General features: G+C 36.1%; 1 protein-coding gene across 1 annotated transcript; it reads left to right on the top strand.

Moving 5' to 3' along the window:
* Nucleotides 1-9,625: 9,625 nt before the first annotated feature.
* Nucleotides 9,626-13,324, top strand: LOC117327127 (temptin-like). The gene is made up of 3 exons (XM_033883972.1): nt 9,626-9,848; nt 10,804-10,954; nt 13,236-13,324. The coding sequence occupies exons 1-3, from the start codon at nt 9,666-9,668 to the stop codon at nt 13,298-13,300; spliced, it is 399 nt and encodes a 132-aa protein (XP_033739863.1). The 5' UTR covers nt 9,626-9,665; the 3' UTR covers nt 13,301-13,324.
* The last annotated feature ends 5,245 nt before the right edge of the window (nt 13,325-18,569 follow it).

Below are 18,569 nucleotides of genomic sequence, written 5' to 3' on the forward strand. Positions count from 1 at the left end.
GCGAATGATAATAAACAGGTACATCTGTACATGTAATTTCATATGTCTCTTGTTAAACAGTATTTCATATCTTAATTCGTTTGCTTTGTAAATATACACAGCCGTTTTGAATGATGGTACAGTTCTCTGATGAAATAACATATATAAATCTAAACATATTAGGTCTAACATAATATTTCCTATACAAAAAATTGACTTGATTTCTGAGTATAAGGGACATTCCATAATAAAATTATATTCGTTTTCAATTTGAGTACAAAATTGCAATAATGCATTTCCGGAGGTATTGGAATCGGGTGATACCATCTTCCCGCTTCTGTATTCAATCTATGAGAAGATACCCGAAACCTTGTTAATTGGTTTTTGTTTTTTGTTTTTTTTATATATACAGTGGAACTTCGTTAACTCGAACTCGGATAACTCGAATACCTCGCTTAACTCGAAGTACCTCGTCGGTCCCGGCCGAATTCTCTCTTTATCTTAGTAAAATAAACTCGGATAATTCGAATTCGGATAACTCGAAAAACTCGGATAATACGAAGTAAAAATTTGGTCCCAACAATAAAAATCCTACTTGAAATGTTCGAATAACTCGAAGTATAAGTTTCGTCGATCGGTGGCAAACGCCGACATTTTGTAAGAGCTAAATTCCGTTTGTAATACTGAACATATCGGCACTACTAACCTACATGCTATTATAAGTGTTTCATAAATTCATAAAAGAAATTGTCGGTTGAATCTTATAACAACAAGTCTTGGTGATAAAAAGTACTGCTTTACTTACATCAGGTAATTTCCCAAGGCGGTCGCCGATATCAGTACACACGATAGTCAACAACTCATCTACCCGTTCGCTCAAGCGGAACTAATCTCTGACACACCGGTAGATCTACCCGGCTGATGTTTTTACAGGTGTAGAAATGACACAGTCACCGGCGCCTATTAAATCTTTAAACTGCTGAAACAATAGCGTATTTACTGCCGAGGTGTTCAGAGTACAACTGTAACGGTCAGTGCTGTCTATTAAATCGGATAAAACGCCAACTCAGTTACAGTAACATTTTATACGCACATGCGCAGCCCAACTTCCGGTGCTAATACACATGGAAATGGCGTGGTTATCAATAAAAAGTAAGTAGGCCAATCAAACAGTATTTTATATATGTCCAATAAAAGGTAATGGTTCTGTTACGTTTTGTATGCAATCTGTGTTAAACTTAAACGGTTATTTGTTTTGACATTAATAACTTGTTATTTTGTCGAATTCCGTTTTATCGTTTACCTTTTGCAAACATGACTTGCACATCAGATCGTTATTGAAGTGACTAAGTGAAAGAAACTTTATCGTGACTGTATATCGGCAAAACTACACCAAATTACAAGTGACATAACGAAACATTACATATATATTTACATGTATTGACCAGTCTTCACACTAAACTGATGAGCGACAGAGCGAAGTTATAATGATTATATAATGTTGACAAATATTGACCAAACTTTTCACCAAAAACGATAACTCGCTTAATTCGAACACTCGGATAACTCGAAGTTTTTTCGTGGTCCCGTCGACTTCGAGTTGTATATATTTGCAATATTAAGATATCTCTTGTAACCAAATTCATTTAAGAAAAGTCTATAACATCTGGCTCTTGGTGAGTCTACAAGCTCTCTATGCCAGTTTGTAAAGATATGTCTTGTACCATTGATTGGAATAATGATATAAAATACATCAATATCTTCAACTCCTTGTTTAAGCCAAACATAACCAAAACCATGAGCACATAATATGTTCTTCATCCGTTTAGCCCAATTTATGGTACGAGAAGTTTCCACTTGCGTGTAAAGCTCGTTATATATAGACTTAAAGAGGCTTGCCCGCAGAGAGATCAGAAAAATTGGCTAATAGAAAAAGATTTTTTACACATGACAGATTGTTGGAATTGTTGAGTTTTTCATTTTATTTTCCTTATAAAACGCTGAAAAGTGATATTAAAACTCATTTTTTAAATATTATTTATTTAATCGAAACCCGCAATAAGTCCCCGCTATAAAGTGGAGTCTAATTTGATTGACACATCAAAGAAACAAGCACGTGCACAGTGCCGCACAGTGATAACTTCAAAGACAGCGGCGATTTACAAAGAAGATTTGCCGTTATATTCCATACATTTCCCTCTCAGGTTGAGTTTAAAACGTCTTTTAAATACATATTCTGTAATTGTTTTCAAGAAATAAAGTCGGAAAGCCTCTAATTTTGTCACATAGAAACGTGTACTGAATCAACTTGTATGTCATTAACATGTGTATGTCATTAACATGTGTATGTCATCAACTTGTATGTAATTAACATGTGTATGTCATTAACATGTGTTTGTCATTAACATGTGTATGTCATTAACATGTGTATGTCATTAACATGTGTATGTCATTAACATGTGTATGTCATTAACATGTGTATGTCATTAACTTGTATGTCATTAATATGTGTATGTCATTAACATGTGTATATCATCAACATGTGTATGTCATCAACATGTGTTTGTCATAAACATGTGTTTGTCATTAACAGGTGTTTGCCATTAACATGTGTATGTCATCAACATGTGTTTGTCATTAATATGTGTGTCATCAACATGTGTATGTCATTAACATGTGTATGTCATTAACATGTGTATGTCATTAACATGTGTATGTCATTAACATGTGTATGTCGTCAACATGTGTATGTCATTAACATGTGTTTGTCATTAACATGTGTATGTCATTAAGTGTATGTCATTAACATGTGTATGTCATTAACATGTGTATGTCATTAACATGTGTATGTCATTAACCTGTGTATGTCATTAACATGTGTATGTCATTAACATGTGTATGTCATTAACATGTGTATGTCATTAACATGTGTTTGTCTTTACATGTGTATGTCATTAGCATGTGTATGTCATTAACTGATGTCATTAACTTGTATGTGTCATTAACATGTGTATGTCATTAACATGTGTATGTCATTAACATGTGTATGTCATCAACTTGTATGTCATTAACATGTGTATGTCATTAGCATGTGTTTGTCATTAACATGTGTATGTCATTAAGTGTATGTCATTAACTTGTATGTGTCATTAACATGTGTATGTCATTAACATGTGTATGTCATTAACATGTGTATGTCATTAACTTGTATGTCATTAACATGTGTTTGTCATTAACATGTGTATGTCATTAACATGTGTATGTCATTAACATGTGTTTGTCATTAACTTGTGTTTGTCATCAACATGTGTATGTCATTAACATGTGTATGTCATAAACATGTGTTTGTCATTAACATGTGTATGTCATTAACATGTGTATGTCATTAACATGTGTATGTCATTAACATGTGTATGTCATTAACTTGTATGTCATTAACATGTGTATGTCATTAACATGTGTTTGTCATCAACATGTGTATGTCATTAACATGTGTATGTCATTAACATGTGTTTGTCATTACCATGTGTATGTCATTAACATGTGTATGTCATTAACTTGTATGTCATTAACATGTGTATGTCATTAACATGTGTATGTCATTAACTTGTATGTCATTAACTTGCGTATGTCATTAACATGTTTTTGTCATTAACATGTGTATGTCATTAACATGTGTATGTCATCAACGCGTATGTCATTAATACATGATAGAATGGTTAGAATGTAAAGATTGAATGTGACCTTTTTTGAAATTATTGAATTTTGGTCCAAATGATAATGCTTTTTACAATAATTTTACTACATGTACCAGAGGAAAGAAATTCTATAAATCTGCATGAAATTAGGCCATATATCATAAGTATAGCTGCCTAAATACCATCTTATTTTTTTCTCATTCATCTATGCAGCTTTTTTGAACTTTTACTTTGTCATTATGGTCACATTGAAGTGTAGTGAAATGTTTAAATCCGTAAATTTAACATTCAATAATAAAACATATTGTAGAGCCTGTAAAAAATCAGTGTTACAACATACATTGAGCACAGCAATCCAAGAAAGTTCTAAGATATATTCACTTAATGTAGATGGTCTATATACAGCTTTGAGAATATCACTGACTCTGCTAACTATTTTGTTCAAACACACATGATGCAATTAACCATGGAAGCAGATTCTGGGGACGAGACGCTCACAAGGTAGACATGAGCCCATACATGTGTTCGACGTATTCTTTGACACCCTCTTTGTTTCTTTGCGCATGTCTGCATTTTTTCTTAGACATCATGAACATCGGCCGAGGCCGCGGTTGCCGAGTGGTAAAGGTGTTCCGACACTTTATCACTAGCCCTCCACCTCTGGGTTGCGAGTTCGAAACCTACGTGGGGCAGTTGCCAGGTACTGACTGTAGACCGGTGGTTTTTCTCCGGGTACTCCGGCTTTCCTCCACCTCCAAAACCTGGCACGTCCTTAAATGACCCTGACTGTTAATAGGAGTGATCTATCTTCGCTTCGATTGAAAAACTCGGCAAATTGATGAGGTGAATACAAAGGTTCACTCCGGTTGGTTAAAAACAAAAACCTGTATATTTTTTACTGCAAAAACTTACATTTTTTTTAAAATTCACTGCTCATTGCTGCAGTGAAAACATAAGTTTTATCAGTTTGATTTTCTATATTTCACTGGCAAATTTTATTACTGCTACACTTCCAAGATGGTGACACATCTCAGGGCAAATCTTAGTCCAAATTTTCTGACGATGTTACTTCGTAAATGCAGCTATATCAACATCAGAACCCTTCGGATTAGGCAAGTCTCAGTCTTCCGAGTAAATACCTCCATATATAAACGTCATTTCAGAAAACGAAATGAAAGATCACTGTGACCGTCGTTTAACTCTCTATTGACGACACATTGCTCACTTTGATTTTCCAATCAGTAAACCAGTAGATTTTATTAAACAAATATCTAATTTACAGTTATTTGTATGACTCTAAAACCAATTCCGTCAATATTTCTGAACTCCTTGTAATTCCCATAGCTTAAGTTGGAGATTCGCTACGCCGATGAGAGGAAGTGTTGTCTCTAGGAGAGACATCCAAACTAAGAAATCTGCTAGAATATTATACTTACCCAGCACAACTGGTTGCTTGATGGTTTAAATGCAGACGACAATACATTTACTGATGACCAGGAGAATTGGCACGTGTGCTAAGTGTTTCAAGAATTAACAGAAACGATAGCAGCAACATGAAGAACAAAACGTTGATGATGATGATGATGATATGTGGATGAATAAACATCCCATTATTATCGATAGAAGATCTATTTATGGCCAGTCTTCCAACACCTTCTAGATAAAAGGAAATCATCAATGCTCCATTAGAGATATCACATATGCCATCAAAACAGGCGTCTTTTTACTCTGCGTTACATATTGTATAGTCTGGACCACAGGCGCTTGCATATAAAATTTTAATTTAGTTTTTAACGTCAGGATGCCTTTGACACCTGCCGTTATAGTCGTGGTGGGCAAATTTTGTTAGTCACACTTTTGTTTCCGGCTAACAACTTCTCTTTTCTGTAATACACAAATGATATATACATCCGCGGCCTAATATACTTCCTATTTTGACAGCAATTATTGACACGATTTAACTGATGGTCCCCTTGTTTACTGCAATTATTTAAAATGAAATATGAATGTTTGGTGTTCTAGACTATTTTAGATTATAAACATAAACAATTCCTCACCAGTATATGCAATTTTGTTGGCGTAAGATAACGTAGTTCTGTCTCAATCTGCCTTAAAAACGAAAGTAAAAAATTCAGTTTGATCGTCGTGGAAATTTACATGCGTTCCCAGATAAACTATCCACATGTCTTAGACTCATCTGTTCATCCTGAGTTCATATGCATGAACATTTCATATAAGCCTAAAACCAACCGTGTTTACGTAGTAAAATGTTTACAATTCTATAAATATCTTTGCAGCGGAACAGGGATAACTTCAGCTGTCACGTGACAAATCACATGATCATCAGCCAAAATGTCGGTTATGTCTAATATAACTAAACCAGCGACCGTTCACAGTTTCATATTTATTTGTATGTCGCTAGAATACAGAAGAAATATCAACAGGAATTGAAGGCAAGTTGTAACAAACTACATTGCCATTTTTCATGAGGATTTTATTAAATAAGATTATTATATGTTAATTTGAAAAAAAATCTAACTGTTATGATCCGTGACTGATGTACTGGCGTTTTGTTTGTCAAAACTAGGCCTATATAATATTGTCTCGTCGGACAGCGTGACCGACAGTGCGACCGCAGTTTTCTATCGGAGGTAAAATATTTGCATTTTCGATGTCACTAGGGGTCATACAATAGATGTTTGCTGGGCCTAATTAACATCTTATAATATAAATAAAAAACTTAGGCTGTGTACATCTTGGATTTTATCTCTGATTGTACATGTAACTGTTAATAGACCGATTTGTCTATAAGTTGATTTTTTTTCCAAAGTTTACAAGCAGCTTTACTGATACAGAAGTATATCAGTAATCTTCCACAAACATTAAATAATTTCGTCAGGGAAAGAGATATATTCAGCTATTGGAAAGTTTTCAGCAGATAAATACATGTTTATCTTGAATATATATTTTTATATGACAGGGGTCTGTGTACTGTGAAAACTACAAGGTTGGCAACTCCGCCACGAGCGAAACGGCACCAACATCACTTCAATCGACCAATCTTACATTTATAGTACATGCGCTGTACGTGCCAGTTTGATTATCTATTACCTATCGTGTCACTTAGTATGATTTGTGTTAAAACACAATATTATGTAATCCCCGAAAACATCGCCAAATTCGTCCTTTAGGACACCATTTTACAGAATGCTCTCTCAGCCTGTTCAGATTCCTTATAAATTTACATACGGGGTTGAAAGGTCATACGTTTATAAAATCGGCTGTCGCGCGGTAGCACTTTTTTTTGGGTCATTTCCGAATGCATATTCACGTCTGTTGATAACCCGCATATGAAGAGTTTCATTTCTTGAATTATTTTCTTAACTCTCAAACATTTTACCTTAGTATGTAATGCTATTTAATTTTCGCAGGCAAATATAATGCTTAATATCGGTTATCTCAAATATTCTTTTATCTGTTGAAAAAAAAGACATAAGTATATCATGACGCTCTACGGTGACATTTGGTCCTTCGCCTGTTGTCCGTCTCCGTCTGTACACTTTCCATATCAATCGCTTCTAGTCCTTCAACAGTTGGTCATCTGCCCACGTGGGTTTCCCCCGGATACTCCGGCTTCCTCCAACATTCAGACCCTCGCGCCTTTTGGACCAACAAGCGTGATCAACATCAGTTGATATAACTTGTTTCGTAATTGTTGTAAAATGCATAAATAAAGTTAACATTACAGTGAAGTTTTTAAGAAAAATCACATTGCTTCGAATGGCAAGATACGTAGGCTTGACTTTCAAAGGTCTGCCCTGCAGATAGGGCGTAGGAATTGTACCTGCTGCCCCCATTGCGTGATCGTAAGAGGCGACTAAACTTGGGATCTTATCTTTTCTCTTCTTTCTTAACAACTTTCTTCTTCCTAATGTCTCCCTTGACAATGCCTCACTTTTGGCCTTTAGTTGAGCGTTCGCCGCTGTGAGGAAGGTTTTGGGTTCTGTCCCTAGCCGAGACATACCAGAGTCTTTAAAAATAGTAGTTGCTGCTTCTGCTTAGCGCTCAGCATATTTGGAGTGGGACGACTGATTCGCCCGTTGTCAGTATAATGTGACCGGGTGGGGTGTGCTGCTGGGTGTCTTCGGCAGTATGCTTCAGTGAGATAGCACTATAAATCGGCAAAAGTTCCGGCCTATCACAAGGAGACTTAACACGAACATACTGCAGCCTCCCAAAACACACATACGCACTCACCACACGCATATATGTCGCATGCATGGGAGGCCGTCCTTAAATGACCTTAGCTGTTTTAAAAATAGGACGTTAAACAAAATAAACCAAACCAACTTTCAAAGGTTCTTCTATAACGAGGTTCGCCTGGTTAATATTTGTAAAGGTGATGGTACATGGCAGAATGTTTAACGTTTATATTAGTGGAAACGACAAGTCACAGACTGCAGTCAGTTTCGTAAGAGTTTGTCAAGCTGTAAACAATTGCAATATTAATAGGCCTACAGGCATGTATTTATTAAAATCATTCAGTTAAATCCTGAACAATGTTATATTTTTGTTACACGTATTAATACGCCATGCGTTGAAATGGTTGAGTGTCACAGAGAGAATGAAGTGTAGTGAGGGGCGATTACTCTGTTTCAGCACAGTTATCATCAAAACCGCCCAATATCTAAATTTCGACCAATACGAAGACTCTGTTCTTCCCAAGGCAACGAAGTTGAATTACAGTCCCCTAAAACTCCTATATACCAGATTTAATCGAAAACGAACAATATCTAAATTTCGACCAATCAGAAGCCAGGAATTGGTGGCCATTTGTTTGAATGTGAAAGTGAGGTAACAAGAGTAACCGGTGTCCCATGATATACCTACATATCAAATTTCATCAAAATCGGACAATATCTTAATTTGGACAAATCAGAGGCCTTGAAATGGCGGCCATTTTGTTAAATGCGAAAGTGAGGTTGGGAGAGTGACCGGTGTCCCATATCATGTACCAGTATCATTATAAAATTTCATCAAAATCCCACAATATTTAAATTTGGACCAATCAGAGGCCAGATAATGGCAACCATTTCCTTTAAATGTGAATGTGAGGTTACGTGATGTACCGGTGTCCGATGATGTACATGTACCTACATATCAAATATCATTAAAATCAGACAATATCTTAATTTGGACCAATCAGAGGCCAGTTAATGGCGGCCATTTTGTTGAAAAAATTAAAGTGAGGTTACCAGAGTAACCAGTGTCCCATGATGTACCTACACACCAAATTCCATTGCAATCGGACAATATCATCATTTGTATTCATATCATATATATGCTGGTATGTTATTACTTATTAGAAATAATAAAACAGTTATAGCCTTTCACTTCGGTCAACACTTGGATCAGAAACATGTATTAGGTTGTAATATATTTTTCTGTCTGGACTTATCGATCCATGAAAACAAAATAATGCCCTCTGACTACGTTTTCGGTAAATATGATCTTTTTATTTGGTTGAAAAATCCAGGTATCGACATTAGTTAAATTCTTTAACTGCATAATGAATCGAAAGTGCAATAATGTATCAATTTTCATAAATATGCTCATTAATAAATTTCAGCAACGCTATACATTTCAATGAAATATCAAACAACATCAATTTAATATATTGATAGCTAGGAAGGGTATTGCAAGATTTTGATTTTAAGTTTAACCAGGAAAGATTCTGGAAAAATCTAGCGTTTTATTTTAAGATAATCTAACTTTTATATCAGAAAGATTTTGTAATGGTGTTACTTCCCAAACGGGTTACATGACATGACAGACTCGTATGTTGTGAATCACATTCTGATTTTTAAACTCATACATTATCTTGAGGTTAGTTCGTGATTACCACCAACGCCAATTCTTATCTTCCTTCTATATTAGATGATAACAGGACACAGTGTCATTTATTTCAACTTACACCAAACTGCTCACATGATGTTTCGAGAGGTTTTACTTTGCGTGTTACTCGGTGTATCTGTCGCCTACCCGAAGTACCAACAAAGCATACCTAATGGGCAGAGCGTCCCTAACCCTTGCCCGGGTGGTACAGGTAATTGGAAGGGAGTAGGGCACTACAACCCATACGGAGGTGGAGATAGGAATCTGTTTGGCTTGGTAAGTATTTGTAGTAAATATACGATTTCAATATTTATTATGTTATAACAATTTGAATAACTATAATAAACAAAATAGTTAATTGTTTTTGGTGACAATTTCATTAATCTAAACACTAAAATTGTTTAAGTTAGCCTTAACAGCAGACTTGATGGATATTCCGAGAGATTAATTATTTCTAGCTCCTTTGTTATGTAAAGCAACGTTCCCAAAAATAGGTGTCGGGGTAGCGACGAGAAATTATTATTAGCATTGGCCACATCATGTCTTAAATAAGATAAAAAAACATTCATGTATTGTTGATTTTACCGTAAGTAGGCGACATTTGTTATCCGTTTTTAGTTTTTTTTAATGGAAACTTGTGCTTGAATAATATTTCTATATCACTTTTTGTGTTAAGATATCCATGTTTTCCCCTTGATTACTTTGTAATGCTCGTGGTAGCGGCTGATGTGTATTAGATTGTAGTAATCTTTTATTTCAAATACCCAGATCAACATGATTAATACATTTCTTTAAATCTAAACGTGAAAATAAAAAGGTGAGGATTTTGTTGTCTTTTCTGAATAGAAAATCAATGTAAGCAACAAGGGAAAAAAGGAGTTTGCCAAGTGCTAGTTGCCATTGATACGTCATACGTTTCTTGGAAGATCCTATTATCGCACTCAACAATAATGTCAACTAGGATTCAATTCTCAGCCTCGTCTTGGGTTACTGACCTTATTTTTGTCAGGAAAAAAATCTTAGAACCCGAACAAATGATATCTTAAAATTGGAATAGTGTTATGACTGTGCAAAGTCAAACGTTCCAATAGCGGAGGTGTTTTCACGAGCGCTTACTATGTAGAGGCTATACCATATTGATTATATTTTGAAGCATTCCACTACAAACGAAGATTATTTATTGTTTATTTGAAAAAAAAAAAAAAAAAAAAAACTTTTTTTGTGTGCAAAGGACTTCGCCTCTTCTGGGCATGTATGGACACATGATTTGTGTATGGATGACTCGGACTCGGACGGTGTGTCCAATGGAGTTGAACTAGGGGATCCAAACTGTACCTGGTTACCCGGTCAAACACCTCAGGGCAGAGCGACAGGCCATCCAGGTAAACATTTTGTTTATCCGCAAGCTTGAAATTAATCATTTATTTCAATTATGGCGATCGCACCTCGCGATCGGATCCAGATTTTAACTTTTTAAAAAAAAAAATCCTCCGTCGTCCCTTAGAGATCGCACCTTATATAGACCCATATCATCCTTGACGAGTTCTAGAAAGACGACGGCTGTATGATTCTATTTCGTTTTCGGTGGCGACAATATCAGCATCATCTGAAAGATTTTCGTTAAGATGTGTTGCTCAAATTTGGTGTATAGCTAGATCACACAGCGGACAACCTTTCCGTGATTACAGCATATCATTAAAATGGCAAGGTCCAGTGACTCTGATTCTTGGTAACTTGACTTCAAAGTTTTGTTTAGCTTAGTTTTTCAGTAAGTGCCAGTGTCGTTTCCGACAACCCTCGAGTATAGTTATAGCATCATATCATGGTACACTGGCAATCTCGAGTAGTACGCCAATCTTGCACGTTTTGTTTTCATATTTCGGGCATTGGAATTACTTTTTAGTAAAAAACAATCTTGAACGAAGTCGTCCCATACGAATTTCCATGTTATGTATTATAATAACAATATATCAGATCTCAACACACCATCTACATGGATGTGACGTTATAATACATATATTCGTTTATGTAAATGTTTAGAATCCCCAGATTGGGAGAAAATGACACAATATTTATATTGCTGCTCTTATAAAATGTGATATTAGTAAGTCACATTGAAACAAATATGTAACGTCTGCTGAGGGTTCACATGCTATCATTTCATTTAACGTGAACATTATTTTTTGTTGTTGTGTTGGGACAATTACAAAAATTAAGCGAACTTTGTAAAGTGGTACAGACGAAATATTTATTTACGTCTTGTTGATATTTGGGACTGAGGTGTGTTTAAACAACACTTCGACGCTGTCGTCACCATGATAAGCAGAGACTAGCAAAGACATCGAGCATGTTGACTTGCTCGGTCAAGGATGTTCCATTTCCTGACTTAAGTAACCGCGAGTAATCTTACAGGTTGTATCTGATTAAAAAAAAAAAAAAAAAAAATTAAGTTGACATGCTCAGTCAAGAATGTTCCACTTCCTGACTTAAGTAACCCCGAATAATAGTACAGGTTGCATCTGATTAAAAACAAAACAAAAAAACTACTGGTAAGTTATATCTTGTGTGACTATTGAACAACCTTTCCAGAGCACAGGCGCTTGCATAGAAAATATGACTTTCAATTTTTTTTTGATATGACAGTGGTATGTGTAATCTACAGATTACACATACCACTGTCAAATATTTTTTTTTTGAAAATCACATTTTCTATGCAAGCGCCTGTGTTCCAGAGCATCATTGATGAAGCCATTAGGTAGATCCACATATAATCCAGGCTTCGAACTCAACCTTAGACACGGAATTGTTCATTCGAGAAACAACAGCGACACTAAAAATCTCAGGGCTAACGTCTACGTCAAAGTCAAAGGATATTATATAGCGAATGTTAAATAAATATACTGTAAATAAAGAAAATAATGAAATGAATAAATAAATAGGTAAATGAAATAAATACATAATGTAAATTTGGAGGTTTAACGTCTCCTGAACATTGATATAAAAACATTAAAAAAGATGATAAATGAATGAATATAGAAACTGATCAATAAAAAATAGATAAATAATAATAATAAAAAGAAAAATAGGATAAATCAAAAACACATAAGTAATATAGATAAAATAAATATGATTAATGAAATAATTAAATAATTTAAAATTAACAAAATAGAATAATACACGATAAAGCGTACAACCGTTCTTATCATACACATACAAATGTAATGTAGTAGTATCCTAAAGGGCTATATTCTAACTCGTTTTAATCTTAAATGTTGTGATGTATTATTTCATGTCGTTAATGTATAATCAGTCAATGTGTTTTAACTGCACTTGTGCATACGAACGAAAGCTTAATACTAAATAACGGAGTATTTAAAATACCATAAATCAAAAATAACAAAAGTCTTTTTAAACACCTTAACGTTATTTACGGATGAACTCCCCTGCATGCGAGAAACACGTGTATGTGAGTGCTTGTGCTTTGAGAAGCTGCGGTATATCCGTATTTATCTCTTTGTGATAGCGCGGAACTGATGGAGACTCTATAGTGCTAACTCACTGAAGCATACTGCCGAAGACACCCATTACGTATCGCTTATTACGATCATGCAATATGAATATGGTTGTTTTGTACTACAATGTTGATATTGTTTCTTGTTTCAGGAATATGTGAACCGATGAGTGATCAGAAGTGTCACACAGTCAATCTTAATGCTATATGTGTATAAGCATTAAAGGGATATATATGTTTTTGATGCTGTTTTTGTTTTTTGTTATCCACCCCCCCACCCCACTCCATTCTACAATGATTTTTGACATATTACCAGATAAATGGAGGATTTCTCAAGCTGATGAAAATGTCTTGGTATGTCAACACACAAATGTAATCAGCCCTGATTGTAACGAATTCTGATTACACTGTTACAAATTTACATAAAATATCGATAATGATCCCCAGAGAGACCGGACAATACACGTTACCCTCATTGATCCGGATATTGTTCAGTAAGGTGGATACTACAGCTTCTACTGTCGTGAAAATGACTGTTAACAGGGCGATAAGCAAAATAAACGATTTTCAATTTCTAACCCGTCAAAAGCAATTGAATTGATCATTATGAACTTTTGCATTCGTAAAAATAAAGCTAGCGACATACAACACACACACACATACATTACCAGTGTGTATCGTACGATGGCCGATATCGGCCTTCAAGTTACTCCAATTTATGTGACGCGAGTAACTTGACATAGTAAAAATCACATGACGGGTTACTCTCATGAGATGCGAGTAACCTGACGTAGTAAAAATCACATGACGGGTTACTCTCATGAGAAGCGATTCTACCATGTTTCCTATGCAACGCCAGTTTTGATTGGTTTAAAACCATGTATTATTTTCCAATAACCCACGCTCAGTATTATAGGTGTCTCTTTAACCCCAACCTGGCCTCTTTAACCCCAACTTCACCTACTTTAACCCAACACCTGCATGACCTACATAGACCGGGAAAACCCCAGTATGACCCAGCCCCAACCTGACCTATCCCCAACCTGACCTAGAAATGTTTTAACCCCAGCTTGACCTAGCCCCACAGAGACCTACTTTACCGTTTAAAAGATAGGAGATTTGTATAGTGTAGCATCAGATATATTTGTATCACAGGAGTAGAAGCAACATAGATTACATATTCTTCCCCGTTTTTCAAGGACCCGAGAGCTAGTTGAGCAACATGCTTTTATTAACTTATTTGTAATTATCTCAGTCTTATCTGCTATATCGTGACCAACACGTACTGATTATACACAACTCAGTCAAGCGATATGCATGGTGTTTAAAGGTATACACACAGCTGCCTAGTGAGTTAAAACCCAATGGATTTATTACTACGGATTCTGAAATACAATTGGTTTGTTATAGTTTCAATGTACACACAAAGCAAACGAATATGTGTTGTTATTACTGGCATTTCACTGCAGAGATACATATGTAAAACGAGTATGTAAACATTGTGAATACTCGTCTTATTTCGTTTTTATAAGGGTCAAGCTACGAGCAAGTTACTGTTAAGAGTGGTGCCGTTTCCTAAATTTCATATGTATCAATGTCCATAGGATTACTAATATGCCACGTGTTGTTCATTATCTCTAGTGACATTTCACGCTGTGGTTTTACTATAAATATGGTATCAACCTATTGGTTGTTGATACTACATCACAAATACGGTGAATCCATCCGTGTATTTTTATATTTCATTTAGTTTATCAATACACAGCTCAAACAAGATCCCTTCATATAAACATATGAATAGATTCCCATGTGTTTTTCATTATCTCGGGTTAGCACTTAACACAGTAGTGTCGTGCGCCTCCACTTGTAATTGGGGGTATCTTGTTACACACTCGATTTTACGATAAGGCACTTAACGCTCCCCCAAATTTACATATCAGTCAAAACATGAAAGGGGCCTACGACGCGAAAATTATTTATACGGTCATATTTAAAATATTGGAGTTACTGTTCTTTGAACGTGTTCGTATTTTTTTCAGAATGGAACATTTTCCCGAATTAAAAGACATCGTGGATTCCTTCGATAATAGCGAGGAATTGGGAGAATTTGCCGAGATTACTGGATTCCTAGACGATCACTACGTGAAACAAAAACTCCTGGAATTGAAATGGAGAGAATTAGAAATGGAACTGGATTTACCACCACTACCAAAACGTCAAAGAATTGACCAGTATGGCGGCCAGCAACTACCCAGGCCTTACCACTTAGACAAAGTCAGAGAGAAACAGTTCAAAACAAAGACGGCCGTTGACATCAAATATCAGGTTCATTTAGACAAGGATTTTTGGAACAATAAAAAACTAAAAGATATACACGACGACATCCATGACATGTTTAAACATGTATTAGATGAAGCTAAAGATGGAGCAGCAGACAACGATGTGGGGAGTGTCCCCATCCATCATCCGAGTTTGGACAATGCTATCGTGGTTCCATTACATCCATTAGAAGAGCGTGATGCCGATCTTGTCATGGAATCATCTCTGCCGGATATGTCCGTAATCCGTCTCCTACCACTCCTTTTGGGGACGTTGATAATGCCAATGTCAATATCGAATCCTTCCGTGACGGCGAGCTCCTCGTGACTCTGCAGGACCTTTTCGACATGTTCCATGACAAGATCGGCATCAAGCTCTTCTAATGGATGTAATGGAACCACGATAGCATTGTCCAAACTCGGATGATGGATGGGGACACTCCCCACATCGTTGTCTGCTGCTCCATCTTTAGCTTCATCTAATACATGTTTAAACATGTCATGGATGTCGTCGTGTATATCTTTTAGTTTTTTATTGTTCCAAAAATCCTTGTCTTAATGAACCTGATATTTGATGTCAACGGCCGTCTTTGTTTTGAACTGTTTCTCTCTGACTTTGTCTAAGTGGTAAGGCCTGGGTAGTTGCTGGCCGCCATACTGGTCAATTCTTTGACGTTTTGGTAGTGGTGGTAAATCCAGTTCCATTTCTATTTCTCTCCATTTCAATTCCAGGAGTTTTTGTTCCACGTAGTGATCGTCTAGGAATCCAGTAATCTCGGCAAATTCTCCCAATTCCTCGCTATTATCGAAGGAATCCACGATGTCTTTTAATTCGGGAAAATGTTTCATTCTGAAAAAAATACGAACACGTTCAAAGAACAGTAACTCCAATATTTTAAATATGACCGTATAAATAATTTTCGCGTCGTAGGCCCCTTTCATGTTTTGACTGATATGTAAATTTGGGGGAGCGTTAAGTGCCTTATCGTAAAACCGAGTGTGTAACAAGATACCCCCAATTACAAGTGGAGGCGCACGACACTACTGTGTTAAGTGCTTACCCGAGATAATGAAAAACACATGGGAATCTATTCATATGTTTATATGAAGGGATCTTGTTTGAGCTGTGCATTGATAAACTAAATGAAATATAAAAATACACGGATGGATTCACCGTATTTGTGATGTAGTATCAACAACCAATAGGTTGATACCATATTTATAGTAAAACCACAGCGTGAAATGTCACTAGAGATAATGAACAACACGTGGCATATTAGTAATCCTATGGACATTTATACATATGAAATTTAGGAAACGGCACCACTCTTAACAGTAACTTGCTCGTAGCTTGACCCTTATAAAAACGAAATAAGATGAGTATTCACAATGTTTACATACTCGTTTTACATATGTATCTCTGCAGTGAAATGCCAGTAATAACAACACGTACTCGTTTGCTTTGTGTGTACATTGAAACTATAACAAACCAATTGTATTTCAGAATCCGTAGCAATAAATCCATTGGGTTTTAACTCACTAGGCAGCTGTGTGTACACCTTTAAACACCATGCATATCGCTTGACTGAGTTGTGTATAACCAGTACGTGTTTGTCACGATATAGCAGATAAGACTGAGATAATTACAAATAAGTTAATAAAAGTAAGTTACTCACCTAGCTCTCGGGTCTTTGAAAAACTGGGAAGAATATGTAATCTATGTTGCTTCTACTCCTGTGATACAAATATATCTGATGCTACACTATACAAATATCGTATCTTTTAAACGGTAAAGTAGGTCTCTGTGGGGCTAGGTCAAGCTGGGATTAAAACAATACTAGGTCATGTTGGGGATAGGTCAGGTTGGGACTGGGTCATACTGGGGTTTTCCCGGTCTATGTAGGTCACGCAGGTGTTGGGTTAAAGTAGGTGAAGTTGGGGTTAAAGAGGCCAGGTTGGGGTTAAAGAGACACCTATACTACTACGCTCGTGCCAATAATACACGCTCGTGCCAATAATACACGGTCGTGAGTCACGGCTGTTACAATTTTATATATCACGACGCGAGTTCGAATCCTACGGAGGCCCCCCCCCCCCCCCCCCCCTTTTTCTTTTTTTTTCCCTTTTTTTTTATCCCTTTTTTTTTTTATTTTCAAAATCAATGCCATATGATAGATGCATTGATCGTAGTACTGTATTGCCTGTATATTTCATCAACAAATAATGCAATACTCAAGAAATAAATTACAAGGTTTTCTCGGGGTTTCTTTGCTGTTTTTCTATTAGAAAGAGGTCGATCTCAGAACTAAACTGCACATGATAGAATAGAAATAATCAACTTTGACTCGTGTATTGTTGCAGGATATACAACTCGGACTCGGATATTTTGCAATTTTAATTAATAACTCAGGCCTGCGGCCTTCGTTATTAATTTAATTGCAAAATATCCTCGTCCTCGTTGTATATCCTGCAACAATACACGAATAACCGTTAATTATTTCTTAAGTAACCTGACGTAGTAAAAATCACATGACGGGTTACTCTCATGAGATGCGAGTAACCTGACATAGTAAAAATTACATGACGGGTTACTCTCATGAGATGCGAGTAACCTGACGTAGTAAAAATCACACGACGGGTTACTCTCATGAGATGCCAGTAACCTGACGTGGTAACAATCACAAGACGGGTTACTCTCATGAGATGCCAGTAACCTGACGTAGTAAAATCACATGACGGGTTACTCTCATGAGATGCGAGTAACCTGACATAGTAAAAATTACATGACTGGTTACTCTCATGAGATGCGAGTAACCTGACGTAGTAAAAATCACACGACGGGTTACTCTCATGAGATGCCAGTAACCTGACGTGGTAACAATCACAAGACGGGTTACTCTCATGAGATGCCAGTAACCTTACGTAGTAAAAATCACATGACGGGTTACTCTCATGTGATACGGGTAATTGTTCGCAACATATTTTAGTAGGTGACAATACACATGCAAAACTCATTAACATTCCAGGGTTAACATGTGCTTCACAATAACATAGCAAATTAAAATCTATCTTTGATTATTTGTGTTGCATACAAAATCTCTTGTCCAATGTCACTCAAGAATATTATATCGGGCTTCAAATTTGGTCAATTAAGCAATTTCTCTTATT

The sequence above is a fragment of the Pecten maximus genome, chromosome 5 (assembly GCF_902652985.1).
Source record: "Pecten maximus chromosome 5, xPecMax1.1, whole genome shotgun sequence".
Classification (NCBI taxonomy): Eukaryota; Metazoa; Mollusca; class Bivalvia; order Pectinida; family Pectinidae; genus Pecten; species Pecten maximus.

What these genes read in the sequence shown, in the direction of transcription:
- LOC117327127 (XM_033883972.1), top strand. Translation starts at nt 9,666, where the DNA reads ATGATGTTTCGAGAGGTTTTACTTTGCGTGTTACTCGGTGTATCTGTC. An exon ending in ATAGGAATCTGTTTGGCTTG is followed by an intron (nt 9,849 to 10,803) that starts GTAAGTATTTGT and finishes TTGTGTGCAAAG; the next exon opens with GACTTCGCCTCTTCTGGGCA. An exon ending in CAGAGCGACAGGCCATCCAG is followed by an intron (nt 10,955 to 13,235) that starts GTAAACATTTTG and finishes TTCTTGTTTCAG; the next exon opens with GAATATGTGAACCGATGAGT.